General features: G+C 33.2%; 2 protein-coding genes across 4 annotated transcripts in view; one reads left to right on the top strand and one right to left on the bottom strand.

Moving 5' to 3' along the window:
• Positions 1 to 15,416, top strand: part of LOC127853028 (uncharacterized) — a 387,010-nt gene that overhangs the window by 32,726 nt on the left and 338,868 nt on the right. The gene's annotated exons all lie outside the window — the stretch shown is intronic.
• Positions 13,367 to 14,822, bottom strand: LOC127853041 (uncharacterized). Its single transcript, XM_052387175.1, has 2 exons — positions 14,592 to 14,822; positions 13,367 to 14,391 (listed from the first exon to the last, which is right to left on the bottom strand). Exons 1-2 carry the CDS (start codon positions 14,669 to 14,671, stop codon positions 13,803 to 13,805), a joined length of 669 nt encoding a protein of 222 aa, XP_052243135.1. The 5' UTR covers positions 14,672 to 14,822; the 3' UTR covers positions 13,367 to 13,802.

A 15,416-nucleotide genomic window follows, 5' to 3' on the forward strand; every position in this document is an offset into this window, starting at 1 on the left:
GAAATTGAAATATATTGAGAATAATATCGCGAGTCACCATTTCCACTTGCAAGAAGATGAAACTATACTTACCCCTTGTGCTAAAGCGTCCGATCGTTACGGATGAAAGATTGTATCTTGAGGTTGCTTAAAATGTGGTAAACTGATCACACGTAAAAAAATTATTCAAAATCTTTACTCATATCTGAGATATTCAATATCGAAAAGTGTTGCGTTAAAAAGTCTCCAAGTGTTTTGAAAATGCTTATATAAAAAATAGTATTTACGATCTTATTATGTTTTGTTAAAAACAGAAGGTGCGATGATAAATACAAAAGCTACAGCTAAAATTCCAAAGAATTTGTTTCAGAAAATATAAGATATTGGAAAGAACATTGCAAAGAGGTTTCTGCTGTACAGCAGAAAACTCCTGCATGTACACTAGACAGTTACAAGGTTGGATACACCGTACGTCTGTTTAAATTCGTTCATTCGACGTTTACACAATTTTAAATCTCCAAAAAAAATGAATAGTAAGTTTTGGCATAACAAATATGTTGGATGTTGCGCCGTTTTCAACAGTGTTTTCTTTTGTGTTGATTTAATAAGCGGTATCAGTTTAATGATCACGAGTGCTTGTGTTAGCAAATTTAATTTTTATTGTTATTAAATATGTGTCATGTGTAGTAGCCAATTGTTTTTGTGTTAAATGTACCATGTTATCAACCCTGTACAGTAAACGATAGAAATAATTGCTCATGGCAGAAGATGTACAAATTGGCCTTTTAGAGTGAAATAAAATTTAAGTGAGTTTGGTCTGCAGTCATATGTATAATTGCCTTTTAATTGTAAATATTTATTATCTGATGTAAGAACTGTACTTTTGAACAGACATGTTGATCAATGTCATAATTATCTTCAGAGAGTTAATGGTGTAAATGGTAATGGACGTAATAAATTACGAACATACAGGCTCTTTAAAGATCATTATCCGGTTGAAAATTATTGTACACTTACTCTTCCATTTCCGCATAGATAGACTTTATCCAAGTTTTTTCCTCACTTTTTTTATTATTTCCTTTTACTTCTTCATTACTATGGAATACTCATATTTTTGTATTCCTCCTTTTTGTTTTCTATTTTTGTTTGTATATATAAATATATAATGTCTTATAATAGAAAGCAACTGGACATGTTTTAAAATAGAAACTAACTGGACAATCACACACAAACTATCATTAACATCACCCTCCACCTCTTTAAATGATTAAATGATGCACTTTGAATGTAAAGGGCTAAACAATAAAGACAAACGTATAAAAATCTTCAAATGGTTAGATGAAAAAAAAATAGCATATGCCTATTACATGAACGTCACTTGACAAATACTTTAGCACAAACCTTAAAAGATGAATGGGACGGAGACTTTTTATATCAGTGGACAACATACTAATAAACAAGGCATTGCCTTTCTGATTAAAAACAATATAGGGATCACAGTCGATAACTTTAATGAAATAATAATTGGCAGACAAGCAAGTATAGATATCAAATTACATGAAACACAATTAACATTAATCAACGTCTACGGTCCTAACATAGATGATTCCACATTTTACGAAACATAACAATCCTGTATAATTAATAACCAAGATAAAAATATTATAATCGGTGTTGATTTCAATACTGTCCTGAACCCATTATTAGAAAAAAAGAAGGGAAACCTGTATACTCATCCTAAAAATAGAAACATTTTGAATAAAATAATTGAAAACTACAATATGATAGACATCTGGCGTACAGTTAATCCACACGATAGCAAATTCACGTGGCACTCAAACAAAAAAAAACACAATATTTTGTAGATTAGACTATTCTTTAATATCTGAGTCACTTTGCAACATTTTTGACACATGTAGCATTAAACAAGGATTTATGACTGACCACTCTCTAGTTGAACTTAAACTTCACAAAATACAACCTGAAAGAGGCCCAGGATACTTTAAAAATAATAACAGCATCTTATTAGATACAGACTATCAAACACAAATAAAACAGGAAATATTAAACACAGTTCAAAATAATAAAGATGCAAGCCCAAACACCCTATGGGAAGTAATTAAAGGAAATATACGCAACACAACAATTAGATACACATCATTTAAACAAAAGGAAACACACACACTTGAAACTGAAACCATCAAAACCATTAAAATACGTGAAAAACAATTGCATGAAACAAACACAAATGATACCACCACCATTGAAAATGAAATAACATCAAACAAACAAGTATTAGAAGGAATCTATCATGCACAACTCAATGGAATAATAACGAGCGCGCGCACAGCATGTTGAACACAACGGAAAAAAAATACTTCGCAAACATTGAAAAACGTAGAAGTGAACAAACAACTGTACACAAATTAGTAGTTAATGGCGAAAATATAACAAACAGGACAAAAATACTAGAAGAACAACGTTTATTTTTCGAAATTCTCTATAAACGAAAACATGTTGAAAATTCACCCTTTTTAAAAATACACATCATCTTTTAAATCAAAAGGACAAATTATTGTGTGACGGATTACTTAATGAATATGAATATGGAATAGCACTTAAAGAAATGCAAAATAACAAAAGTCCAGGATCTGATGGCATCACAATCGAATTTTATAAAATATTCTGGAATGATATTAAAACACATTTAATCAATTCACTTAACTACTCATTTAACAACGAAAACTTAACTACGCTACAAAAACAAGGTATAATATCACTCATTCCAAAACCTGGAAAAAACTTAGAAACCTTATCAAACTGGCATCCGATAAGTTTACTGAACAACGATTATACAATTGCAACTAAAAGTATATCCAACAGAATCACAATTAATCATTTCAAGATCTCAATCTGGCTTCATTAAAGGACGTAACATTGGTGAAAATGTACGTCTGATACAAGAATGCATAAATTATTACAACCAACCAGACAATTCTGGCCTCATTTTCTTTGCAGACTTCAAAAGGCTTTCGATTCACTAGACCATTCGTTTATGTTCTCTTGCTTAGAAAATATTAATTTTGGTGAAAGTCTAATAAAATGGATTAAACTATTTTATACCGATATTAACAGCATTATTATTAACAATGGCTTCTTCTTAAACAGTTTTAACATCGAACGAGGGATAAGACAAGGATGTCAACTTTCATCCTCGCTATTTATTATATGCATCGAGTATCTATCACACTATATCCAATCAAATAAACATATAAAAGGAATATCGCTAGAACCTGACGAAGAAATTAAACAGTACCTATTTGCTGACGATGCAACTTCCTTTTAAATGACAGTAGTGACTCATTCAATAATCTTATAGAATCACTAACCATTTTTGGAATGGCATCGGGTCTTAAACTAAACAAAAGTAAATGCACTGTGCTACGAGTAGGTAAATTTAAACAAAGTAATATTCAACTTAAAAAAGAAATGAAATTCAACTGAACATCAGATGAAGCAACAACGTAAGGAATAACCTTTACAAACAATGCAAATGAAACAGTTCTAAAAAACATATTGCCTAAATTACAAAAAATTAAAAAATTGTTTAAAATCATGGCCACATCGTAAACTTACACTAATTGGAAAAACACCGTGTTGAAAACGTTTGCGCTCCCTAAATTAATTTAAACACTTACAGTTCTCCCAAACCCACCAAATGATATTATTGACGATATAAAATCAGAAATATTTAATTTCATATGGGACGGTAAACCTAATAAAATTAAGCGAACTCAATTAATTCAACCAGTAGAAAATGGAGCTATCAGACTAACGGACATTCCTGAATGCAATCAAATGCAGTTGGGTTACAAGATATTTAGATAATACCAATAAGAGTAAATGGAAATTATTCTACCAGAAAATTCTAAAAACATATGGTGACTCGTTACTTTTTAAATGTAATATCGACAGAAATATCTTAGATGAAATTTCAACCAAAAACATATTTCTATCGAATGTTCTATCGGCATGGAGCAAAGTTACTCATAATTTAGAAACCAAAATAAACAGTAAAATCATTTTATGGGACAATATAGATATAACTACTAACAAGAAAACGTTTTTCTATAAACATTGGTTTGAACAAAACATAAAATATGTAGATCAATTGTACGACAACATAATAAATGACATTCTATTCTTTTGAAAACTTATGCTACATATACGGAATACCTACAGGTAATTACCTGATGTACTACACATTGATCAAAAGTATACCCATACATATTAAAGCTGTTTCCAATACAAATAACACACCATGTACTAAAAAAAACATTCGTAGAAAACATAACTGCAAAACAAAACAAAACGAACAAAATATTTTACACACTTCAAATTAAAAACCCTGCCGAAATCTCCAAAGCTCAAACTAAATGGCAAAACCTTCTCAGAGAAAAAGAATTTAATTGGAAACAAATATGTGTCATGCCATATAAATCAACTTCTGATAGCACACTGAGAGATTTTCAATGTAAATACATCCAGAGAATCATAGCTACAAATAAATATATTTTTAAGTGCAACTTATCCAACACAAATCTATGTGATATGTGTAGTGAACATATTGAAACAATCACCTTTTCTGGGAGTGTAAACATATTCAACCTCTATGGAATCAATTGACAGCCTTTCTACAGAAACAACAATTAAATGTTAAACTATCTCTCTTAGACATCAGTTTAGGGGTAAATACCTTCAAAATACAAGAGGTTAATAACGCTGTGAATTACATAATTATATTAATGAAATATTATATATTCAGCATGAAATACAGAAAACAAAAACCTACAATGAACTGTTTTATCAATTATTTAAAACTAAAGATACAAATTGAAAAAGAAATAGCCCTAAACAATGATACACTTTATATATTTGAACAAAATGGAAACACATTAAACTTTCATAAACAAGTCCAGTATGCTTGCGATCCACTTTAGGCAACTGCTGTTTTTCTTTCTCAAAAATCACAAACGACCAAAGAAAACAATACATAGTAACCTTTTTCTTTGTTTTAATCAAAATGAAACCACAAGGTCAAAAAAGTATATATGAGCATATCTTGTATAACATGTTTGAACAGTATTGCTGCTACATGGTTTAACTTTGTTTTATGATCATATACATGTATACATTGTATGTATTATATTGAATAAAAAAAAAGTTTAGGTGTTGCTCAATTAAGACTGGAATCTGGGCGCTATGAAAATCTACCGGGAAATGAAACAGTATGTCCATTATGTTCTAGTGCTGTGGAGTCAGAATCTCATGTGCTCTTAGAATGCCCTACATATTTGTATGATAGAAACTTATTAATTGAAAAGGCTAATATTGTAAATTGTAGCTTTCATTCGCTAAACGACACTGATAAACTCAAGTTTTTGTTTACATACCCAGATATGATTAGAACTTAAGCAAAAACCTGTTGGAACATATTACAATTCAGAAACAGTACATGTGTGTGTGTGTGTGTGTGTGTGTGTGTGTGTGTGTGTGTGTGTGTGTGTGTGTGTGTGTGTGTGTGTGTGTGTGTGTGTGTGTGTGTGTGTGTGTGTGTGTGTGTGTGTGTGTGTGTGTGTGTGTGTGTGTGTGTGTGTGTGTGTGTGTGTGTGTGTGTGTGTGTGTGTGTGTGTGTGTGTGTGTGTGTGTGTGTGTGTGTGTGTGTGTGTGTGTGTGTGTGTGTGTGTGTCTGATGTTTTATCAGTGTAAATAATTAATAACATTTCTCTACATTAAAATGTGTGTGTGTGTGTGTGTCTGATGTTTTATCAGTGTAAATAATTAATAACATTTCTCTACATTAAAGTCCCTTGTAAGTCTTTTGTAGAATGGTCATATAGAATGCAATGTATCTATTTTATGAATGTTAAAAGAAATTTTACAATACATTGTATATACTGGGACTATAATAATGCAATAAACTGGCTTGCTAGAACATTTGAATAAAATGGAAGAAAGGTAACTGTTCAGGGCTTAACAATGGTTGGCAATATGATTCGAGTTACTTCCCTTCAATCCAATGTATGGCAAGCCATTTTACTGTAACATTATGAAAACTGATTTTAAGTTTATATTAAATTGGAGATTTATATTATCACCACGATTCCTGGTGATTTGAGCATCTTTTAAGATGTTTAATTGTTTGCGCAATAATGCATTTTGTAATGACGGACAATATATTGAAACAAGTTTATGGCATTCTTGATCGAGTCGGTGGTGATAATGTAGTTTTACCATGTATAATCATGATAGTCATGTAAAGTACATTGAGAAGCGTTGAATAAATCTCTTATAATACATTTTATGAATGGCCAATATTTTATATATAGCTTTTTGTTTTAAATATGCATTGTGAACATTGTAAATATTGGATGAGATTATAATAAACTATAAAAAAAAAGAGTGAAGTGCGCTGCGGTATGATGATGCTATAATCGGATGTAAGTTTGCAAATTTGTTAAACTTCTACTGTTTTATGTCTGTGTAATGTTGTGCAAATGCTTTAAGTTCATATTAATTTACAAAACCTTTCCATGAACGTTTTGACGGCGCCTCGTATAAACTCATTTTATTTTCCTCGCATCTATCATTTGATCTAGAGGTCGTTGCTTCAAGATTAAACAAAAACCCGTTTGATTTGATTATATTTGAACATATCCAGGCAGTTGTAGAAATACTTTAGTGACATTTTTTATCTGTGCGGATCTATTTATTTGTGCCCTTTTATTGTTTAAATTATGCTTAATAACAATTTGTTTTACGGTATTAATTCATTCTTTCGTGGCATATAAAGGTTTAAAACAAGCGTATGTATGTAATTGTTGGTATGTGTAAATATTTATTGTGAACAGTAATGTATTTGTTTGATAAAAATGGTATTTTATATTTTGTATAGTATGCCAATACCCCCTTTACAAGAATAGCTTAAACGAAACTTGTCAACAAATGACCAACAGCCCCGGATCTTTGATATTATAACTCTTATATGATTCGATACTATGGAACATGAACATCCATCCCGGATCTTTGATATTATAACTCTTATATGATTCGACACCATGGAACATAGACATCAAATAAATAGCCATTCAGTCTGTTATCTTATGTGTAAGAAAGTATCTATTTGCAACGATTTTTGCTGATTTCACACAGTAAACAAAGTAATTAATACTTTAAGATTTTTTTTCATACTATGTGTATCAATTTTAGCGCTTACTTTCCATTTGAACGAGACAGTATAACACATAAACTGATATAATTAATACATTTGTTACCCTCCTCTATTTCTATTTCGGTGGCAGAGTGACCGACAAGGGTGACTGAACACTAGAGCGCGCAAATGAGTTATCTTACATTTAACTCCCGCGCAAAAGAGTTTGCAAAATCATGTAAGGGGCCACGTTTCTTGATTATAATTGTGTAAACGTGGCATGCATAAAAAATTGTGTCACTGATTGTGTATGCTTTTATTTAGTTATTATATCATTAAATAACAATATATGTTAATGTAAAATGTGTGTTACTTATTCAAACATACAATTTCCCTCCATTATGCTTTTTCGTAAATATTAATAATTGAGTATGCATTTAATAAATGATGTTTAAAAAGAAAGCAATAATTGTCCGTTTGTTGGTTTAAATGTATTGTGATCGACTCAATTTTAGCTATGTTTCCTTTCAATAATGGCAAAACATTTTTCAAGTTATTGATCAGTTAAAAATACACAGATTCAACTGATTTGTTACTGATTTAATTGTATTCACTTCTGGAATAGTTTGACAACGGATGCTCTTTTTTATTGTAATTTAATTGTATCTAACTTATTCTTTTTTTAAATATAACTTTGATTGTGTTCTCGTCCCATTACACAGTCTGTAATTTAAACCGAATTGTTGCTAATTAATTGTGTCGGCTGTTTTCTCTAACATATAAACATAACTTATAAATCAGAATACTATAAACAGATAATACTGTATATAGTTCGTATCATTTCAGAGTATAATTAAACTAAAAGATCAACTTCTCCATTGAACATTTCAAATTTTGTTTTCCCCTTGCTGGGTTTAAGTCGTTTAATTTAATTATTTAGTTTTATTGTATTGTGTGACCCATAAAACATAACAAAGACTGGTTCTTTTATGAAAAAGGCCAACTATGTTTGCTTGTATGCGTAATCACTAGGCTTTTCATGTATCTTAACTCAAGAGCCTCACCTTTGTATCTAACTCTTACATGCATGTATTTGTTTTTGTTTTATGTAGTGTCGTTGAATGCATATGCATATGTGCATAGTTGTACTTGTATATATATATTTGTCCGTTTATACTTACATGTAACCAAGATTATTTTCTGAAATATCATAACGTTTCAATTGTTTTTGTACATGACTATTGTTACACAAGAAACCAGTGTGGTTCATTTAAACAAAAAACTATTTTTGTTCTGTTCTTAACACGAGTCAATTCGAATAGCTAACAATTAAACACCAAAACCAAAGACTCTATGAGAAGAGAAATTTTTGTTCTTATCCACTTCTTTTATAGAGCACCAACAATAAACATAAAATTATTTAAACCGAGAGCACCACCTTGAAACAGTCTATGAAAAAGACCTCAAGTAAAATGAATAGCAATTTATATCAGCTGAACTTGTATTCAGTGCATTTTGTGTATTGAATGATTGTTGTTTAAATTATGTCAAAATTCTCGCTGTACAAATATTTATGTTCATTATGTAATTTCCCTGCTTATATGTACTTTGCTTCTCCATCTGTTTATGTAATGTGCTATTATATTGTATAATATTCACGCAATAAACTTGTGAAATTTCTCTGACATGTTAGTTATTTTTCCGATATCGGATTAGGGTCAGGAAATATTATATTGAGCCCCAAATAACTAGAGACTTTCAATAACACATTTTCGTAATCCAGTTAGCATCTCATGTTAAAGTTTAACTGTATTTAAAACAATATATGTGAATAAGTCCCTTTAAAAGGCATTTACATTTTATTTGATCGTTTTTAGTTTGTTTGCATTTATGCCGTGTGTTTTTCAGTGATATAGTGTTATTCAGATAACCTTATAATACATCTCCTGGGTATTCCGGATTACAAGTATTTAGTGTACATACAAACATAATGTATTATGCCTTTAACGATCTTCGGATACCCAAGTCTACTCATCCCAATGCTTTCAATTAGTCAAGTATCATTCGACTACAGTAAGACCATTAACTGACAACAACCTTTTACTTGAAACTGATATTGTTTGAAAATGTTATAAGATATGATCGCCCGATCTTATCATCACATGTTACGTGTCATGGCTGTATATATACAATAGATCATATGGGATATAAAGTTAACCATTCTACCAAGTGATAAAGTCAAGGACCGCATAGCGTAAACGAAGTTGTGTGACTGGTTTATTGATTTAATGATTATTTTCCGACTAAGTGTTGGATATTGCGGTGAACAACGAGGGCGATAGCCCGAGGGGTTTGATAACCAGCATTGTAACGATATACATAATATACTTCGTCTGCACAATATTTAACTATTATTCAACTATTTAAATATAAACTCTTTTTCCGCGAACCTTATGATACACGCATGCGTTTTCGTGACAATACACAGATGCGGTGTTTTATGTATAGCAAGGAACCAATTGCCAAATAATTGAGAAATGTAAACTACAACGCTTTGTTAAACTTATAAGAACATGAGGTGGAGTTTGAAAAAAAATCTGTGGAACGGTAAATAATTTAGGCATGATACCCTTATATCTTTATAGTGCAATCGCATTCTTCACACTGCCTCGATAGTGATAATCATGGATAATGTGTGGCAACGAACATTATTCTGACATATAGTCACTCTGTTTATTACTTACTCTGTCTGCATTTAACGCCGAGACGACTCCAAGGTAGACTACTATTAGGTTACTGACATGAACTTTACCAATCTCCACGCAGAGTTGTCGTTCCAGTCAACTCTCTGCGCGTAGGTTGGAACTTTACAGCCATTCTATACATAGATTGTGACTACGTTTTGTCAGTAAGACTGTTGTACACAATGCTTTACAGCGGGATATCAATCGGGATACATCGACTATCTCCGGACTCCTCCGCAAGATAGATTGATTTATAGAATAAATCGTCTGCAGGACCCCTGCAGATCTTCAACTCCCGGCCTTCCATAAATGCTTTTATTAAATTATATAATATGATGGAAAATAACACACTATTATGTCAATTTTTACATATAATCACATATATCTAGGATGGTGCAACTGAGACTTTAAAAATTAAAAAAATCCAAATATTTACATTCGTACCCTTTTGCTATGTACCTATAAATTCGTACCCAAACCATCACATAAGTATTGCTTAACATATGCTGTCTTTTATCTCAAAACGTTGTAATATTCGACCTAATTAGCGTGTATATTAATCAGTAATTGCCTTATAGCATGACCCTGAAGATATGAATATCGGATTCTGTAGTAGATACAATGATGCACATTTGTTGCAAATCAACCCTTTATTTTTCAAGTAAGAAAGGGTCAATATTATGATAAATTGCCAGGTCAGAATTATAGGACTTTGTTGTGGACCTCTGATATAATGTGAAGCTAATGATGATGCCCTAATATTAATGATAGAACAGAACAGAATAGTTTATTTTTTACTTAAGCATGTGAAGCTCATCGTCATTAACATACATATAAACAAGAGGGCCTGAAAGGCCCAAGGTATCCCCCGCAACATATGCTTTGTTTGAGGATGGGTGCAAATTGGACGGATGAACATAATGATAGATGGACGGACGGAGAACAATAACACAAAACTAAGACAAAGGAAGGTTCTTAAGCCATCACAATTTATTTCATACCAAGTTTCAAAGAAATCCGCCAAAGCGCTTCCAAGATATGGCTCCGGACACAAAAATGCCTATAGTAAAAAGCATTTTTTCAAGATACAAAGGGCCATTAGTCTGTTTTTAACAGATGGTGTACAATGCCATTTGGCGTGCATCATCCTCTTATGCATATATATACTCATACCAAGTTTAAATGAAATCCGCCAAAGCACTTCCAAGATATGGCTCCGGACACAAAAGTGCCTATAGTAAAAAGCATTTTTTCAAGATACAAAGGGCCATAAGTCTGTTTTTAACAGATGGTGTACAATGCCATTTGGCGTGCATCATCCTCTTATGCATATATATACTCATACCAAGTTTCAATGAAATCAGCCGAAGAACTTCCAAGATATGGCTCCGGACACTAAAAAGCATTTTTTCAAGATACAAAGGGCCATAAGTCTGTTTTTAACAGATGGTGTACAATGCCATTTGGCGTGCATCATTCTCCTATGCATATATATATACTCATACCAAGTTTAAATGAAATCCACCAAAGAACTTCCAAGATATGGCTCCGGACACAAAAGTGCCGGCCGGACGGACGGACGGACAGCCGGACGGACGGACGGACAACGCCAAAACAATATCCCTCCGCCTCTGGCGGGGGATAATAACAGCATGCGTTGAAGTACACACAAAAACACACATCATTTTAAAGAATAAATAATCTAAATAAACACGAAATAAACATATTTCGTGAACATATTTCGTGAGAATGGTACATGGATGGGTTTAATACACAGTGGTCACACAATGTTATGCATATAGATTTGCAAATATAGGTATAATTACATATTTCTGACCTTATTTTTTTGTAAAAAATGTATTTCTATTTAACACTACATATATATGACATTTTCTCTTATTTTAAAGCATTTTAAACAATACATGGCTAGCTTTCTTAATACAGTTTTGTTTGAGCTATTAAGTAGTTTAATAAACTTGAACATATTTGGTCGGATTCTATAATATTTCGGAATTAATGCATTCCTAACACCATTATAATAAGGACATTTAAGAACAAAGTGAAATTCATCCTCGATGTCATTTAGGTAACATAATATACATTTGCGTTGATCTCTGTCAATATTCTGGTGTCTGCCCGTTTCTATGAATAATTTGTGAGAGAACAAACGTAATTTTGCAATAATGTTCCTATGTTTTTTGTTGTCAACAATATCAAGATACGATGATCTTTCAAAAACCGGTTTGAGTTCTTTATATAGGATCATTGAGCTACACGACGTCGCACTGACATCCCAGTTGGTAATATACTGGTCTCGTAATCTGTTTTTGAATAACGGGATAAAGTGATCATTGTTAACAGATTCAGGGAATAGCCATACATCGGTGAAACCGGTTTGGTTAAGAATGTCCCGTATTTTCGATGACCAATTGTTAGCATTATTTTTACGTTCAATTTCTAATCTTTGTAAAAAAACAACTTGTTTAAGAATACAATTTCCCTGTTTCACAGTATGTAATTTCAAAAAATATTAAACCATCCTGACATATCTGTCGATATGCAAGGGAAATCGACCAGCTTCGGCATATAGCGATAGTGAATTTGTTGACATTTTTACGTTCAATAGTCTTTTACAGAATTAACGGTGAACGCGTTCAATATTTTCCGCTTTGATGGATCCCCAAACTTCGCAGTTATAGTTTAAAATGGATGATACATATGCGTCAAATAAATTAAACTTGATATTTATGGGTACGTCCATATCTTTCGTTAGGTTGAACAAAGAATGCATTGCTTTTAATGCTTTGCCATATAGTGTATTTGTTGCGGGCACAAACGATCCGCCACTTGACATCACAATTCCAAGGTAATTAAAATTGTTCACAATTTCTAGTTCTTGACCTTTATAAGTCCATTTGAATGCTTTTCTGATTGAACCCCCTTTTCGGAATACCATGACCTTTGTTAAATCACATAAAGTAAAACAGCATATAATTACTGTGTTTGTGTGTGTGTAATAGAAACAAGATATGTGTTTGTCAGAAACACTATGTCCCCTTTTGCGCCGCTTTGAAGCCATATATTTGACCTTTGACCTTGAAGGATGACCTTGACATTTCACCACTCAAAATGTGCAGCTCCATGAGATACATAGGCATGCCAAATATCAAGTTGCTATCCTCAATATTGCAAAAGTTATTGCAAATGTTAAAGCTGGCGCAAACCAACAGACCAACCAACCAACCAATAGACAGGGCAAAAACAATATGTCCCCCACTATAGTGGTGGGGGACATAAAAAACTAACAAAATCTTAATCTAAATTTTAATTTGATTATTAAAAACCATACACAAATACTATTCTTTGTATGATTTAAATGTACATTATAGGAGTTGCTGCTTATATGGGTTCCCCACCAGGATTTGAACCTGGATTTCCTCTCCATATGGAAAGGTGTGTTTGCTTACACTATGAGAATGTTCCCATTAACAGCAATATTAATTACAAGTATATGTCAACTTTATTAAATAATTACAAAAGTATTGATACAAGAAAGTCTAAATGCATGTTTTTTAGCTTAATAAACACAATTCATTCTCCCTCTGCTTTTCAAGGCAGATGTCACTTCACTTGTGACATGTACCATAAGGGCTTGGGACCTTCTAGCTTTTATATAAGCAAAACACGAATGCATAAATCAGTGAGTAATACTCAATAAAAGCTAAGCAGCATTCAGAATGTTTTTTTCATTGTTACTTTAGTTGATGTTAACCCTTTTGTTGTTAATAGTCAAAAAGCACTGTGTGAGAACGTTATTTAGTCCAGATATTGAAAAAATGTGATGTTTGTCTAACTGTTCATGTTTTAATTTATCCAGTTTTCTTTTTTCCATAGCCCTTCAACTTAAGGGCATTTATCCACTCCTCATAAGTTTCCGAGGACTTAAAGGGACACCACCAATGTCCGTAATACTGTTTATGTCCTCCTGTGTTCCTGTCCTCGAAACATTTATTGCAGCTGCTGTATGGCAGCTTCTTGTTGTACTGTCTCCGGAACTCCCCTGCCTGCTCAGCCTCCAGCTTCCTCTTCCTGTAGTGCTTGGTTGAGTACGGCAGGTGAGGTTCAGCTGGGGCTGAAATTGACGATGTCGGTGCCAGGTCAGGGGCGGGAGCAGTCACAAATTGCACAGTTGGCGCTGGTGCAATTGGCACAGGCACAGGCACTTCTGGCTTGCACACTTCTGGTGGAAGAATTCTTCTTCGCACTCTGGTTAGCTCGCCTTTAGTGCTGCTCTGGATGCCGATGGGGAACTTGTTTGGGTCAGTTGTTCCCATCTCCAAGGCAACTGGCCTTTTCATGGGCGCTGGCAGAGACTCGGGTGCTACCAGTGGAACCGTATGAAGGGCGAGTCCCTGTTCGAGCAAGGTCCTCTCCCTGAGCTTTCCACGAGCACTGAACCTGAAATCAAACAAATACTAAATGAAAATCGCATTTCTTCAGAGAAACAATAATATGTTATTCTTGTGTTAATTGAGTATAATCTTTAAAAAAAATTGCACTCATAAATTAAGTGATAGATAAATTGACTATAAATGTTCATATAATATTATAATATGATGATTATATGTATGTATACATGTACTCGTCAATATACCTACCAAGCTGTCAAGGTGCGCTGGTTTATATCTGCCAGCTGAATGCGTGTGTCTTGAATCACACGCTGACTGTTGAAGACCATCTCCCGAATTAAATTGTATTTTTCCAGTACAGTCCGCCACCGTGCCTGGGGAACGCCATCTTTGGTGGTGGAACCTGGAAGCAGCGCATAACTTGACCAGCAGGGCTTCCTGGTACCTGAAACAGTCAGACTACGTGGCTGGACCAAGGTGTGGGGCCAATGCACATCTGTAATTGTTAAAGATCATTGTTTATGTAATATGACTAATAACGTGGCACCAATAATAAAAATAAAACAGTTTTAATTTTATATGTGTATATGGCTGCTTATTTGCTATTATATCCTGATGAAGTTGTTAGCTTAAAAATTGACAAATGGAACATGAAGTAATGTCATGTGATGTTGTGTAGTTTTCTTGCCTTTTGACACTCTGGACACCAGGAATCAACTGTATTCGGGATGTCTTTGGCGCCTTAAAGCGTCCTTTGATCAGCTGGGTCTGATATTGGTCCTTATACTTTGTTGGTGACTGGTCGTAAGGAGACATCTTAAACCATAGCTTCATGACGTGGTCAGCTTCGGCTTTGGTAATGGCCTTAGTTTCCTTGTCTTTCAAGTTAAACAAATACTCTGCAAGGTCCATCACATGACCATAACCTGGAACCCTGTCTGGTCCAACCGAGTCCTGAAAGAACAGATACTCAGTTTAGAAATTTATTAATTAAAAAAAGAAGAGCATTAAAAATGAACAATATCATTTTTTGCACATTTCTCGCAATTAAAAAATACCAATGTACATATAGAC

Source organism: Dreissena polymorpha, chromosome 12 (assembly GCF_020536995.1).
Source record: "Dreissena polymorpha isolate Duluth1 chromosome 12, UMN_Dpol_1.0, whole genome shotgun sequence".
In the NCBI taxonomy this organism is placed as follows: Eukaryota; Metazoa; Mollusca; class Bivalvia; order Myida; family Dreissenidae; genus Dreissena; species Dreissena polymorpha.

What these genes read in the sequence shown, in the direction of transcription:
- LOC127853041 (XM_052387175.1), bottom strand. Translation starts at nt 14,671, where the DNA reads ATGGTCTTCAACAGTCAGCGTGTGATTCAAGACACACGCATTCAGCTG. An exon ending in CAGCGCACCTTGACAGCTTG is followed by an intron (nt 14,392 to 14,591) that starts GTAGGTATATTG and finishes GTTTGATTTCAG; the next exon opens with GTTCAGTGCTCGTGGAAAGC.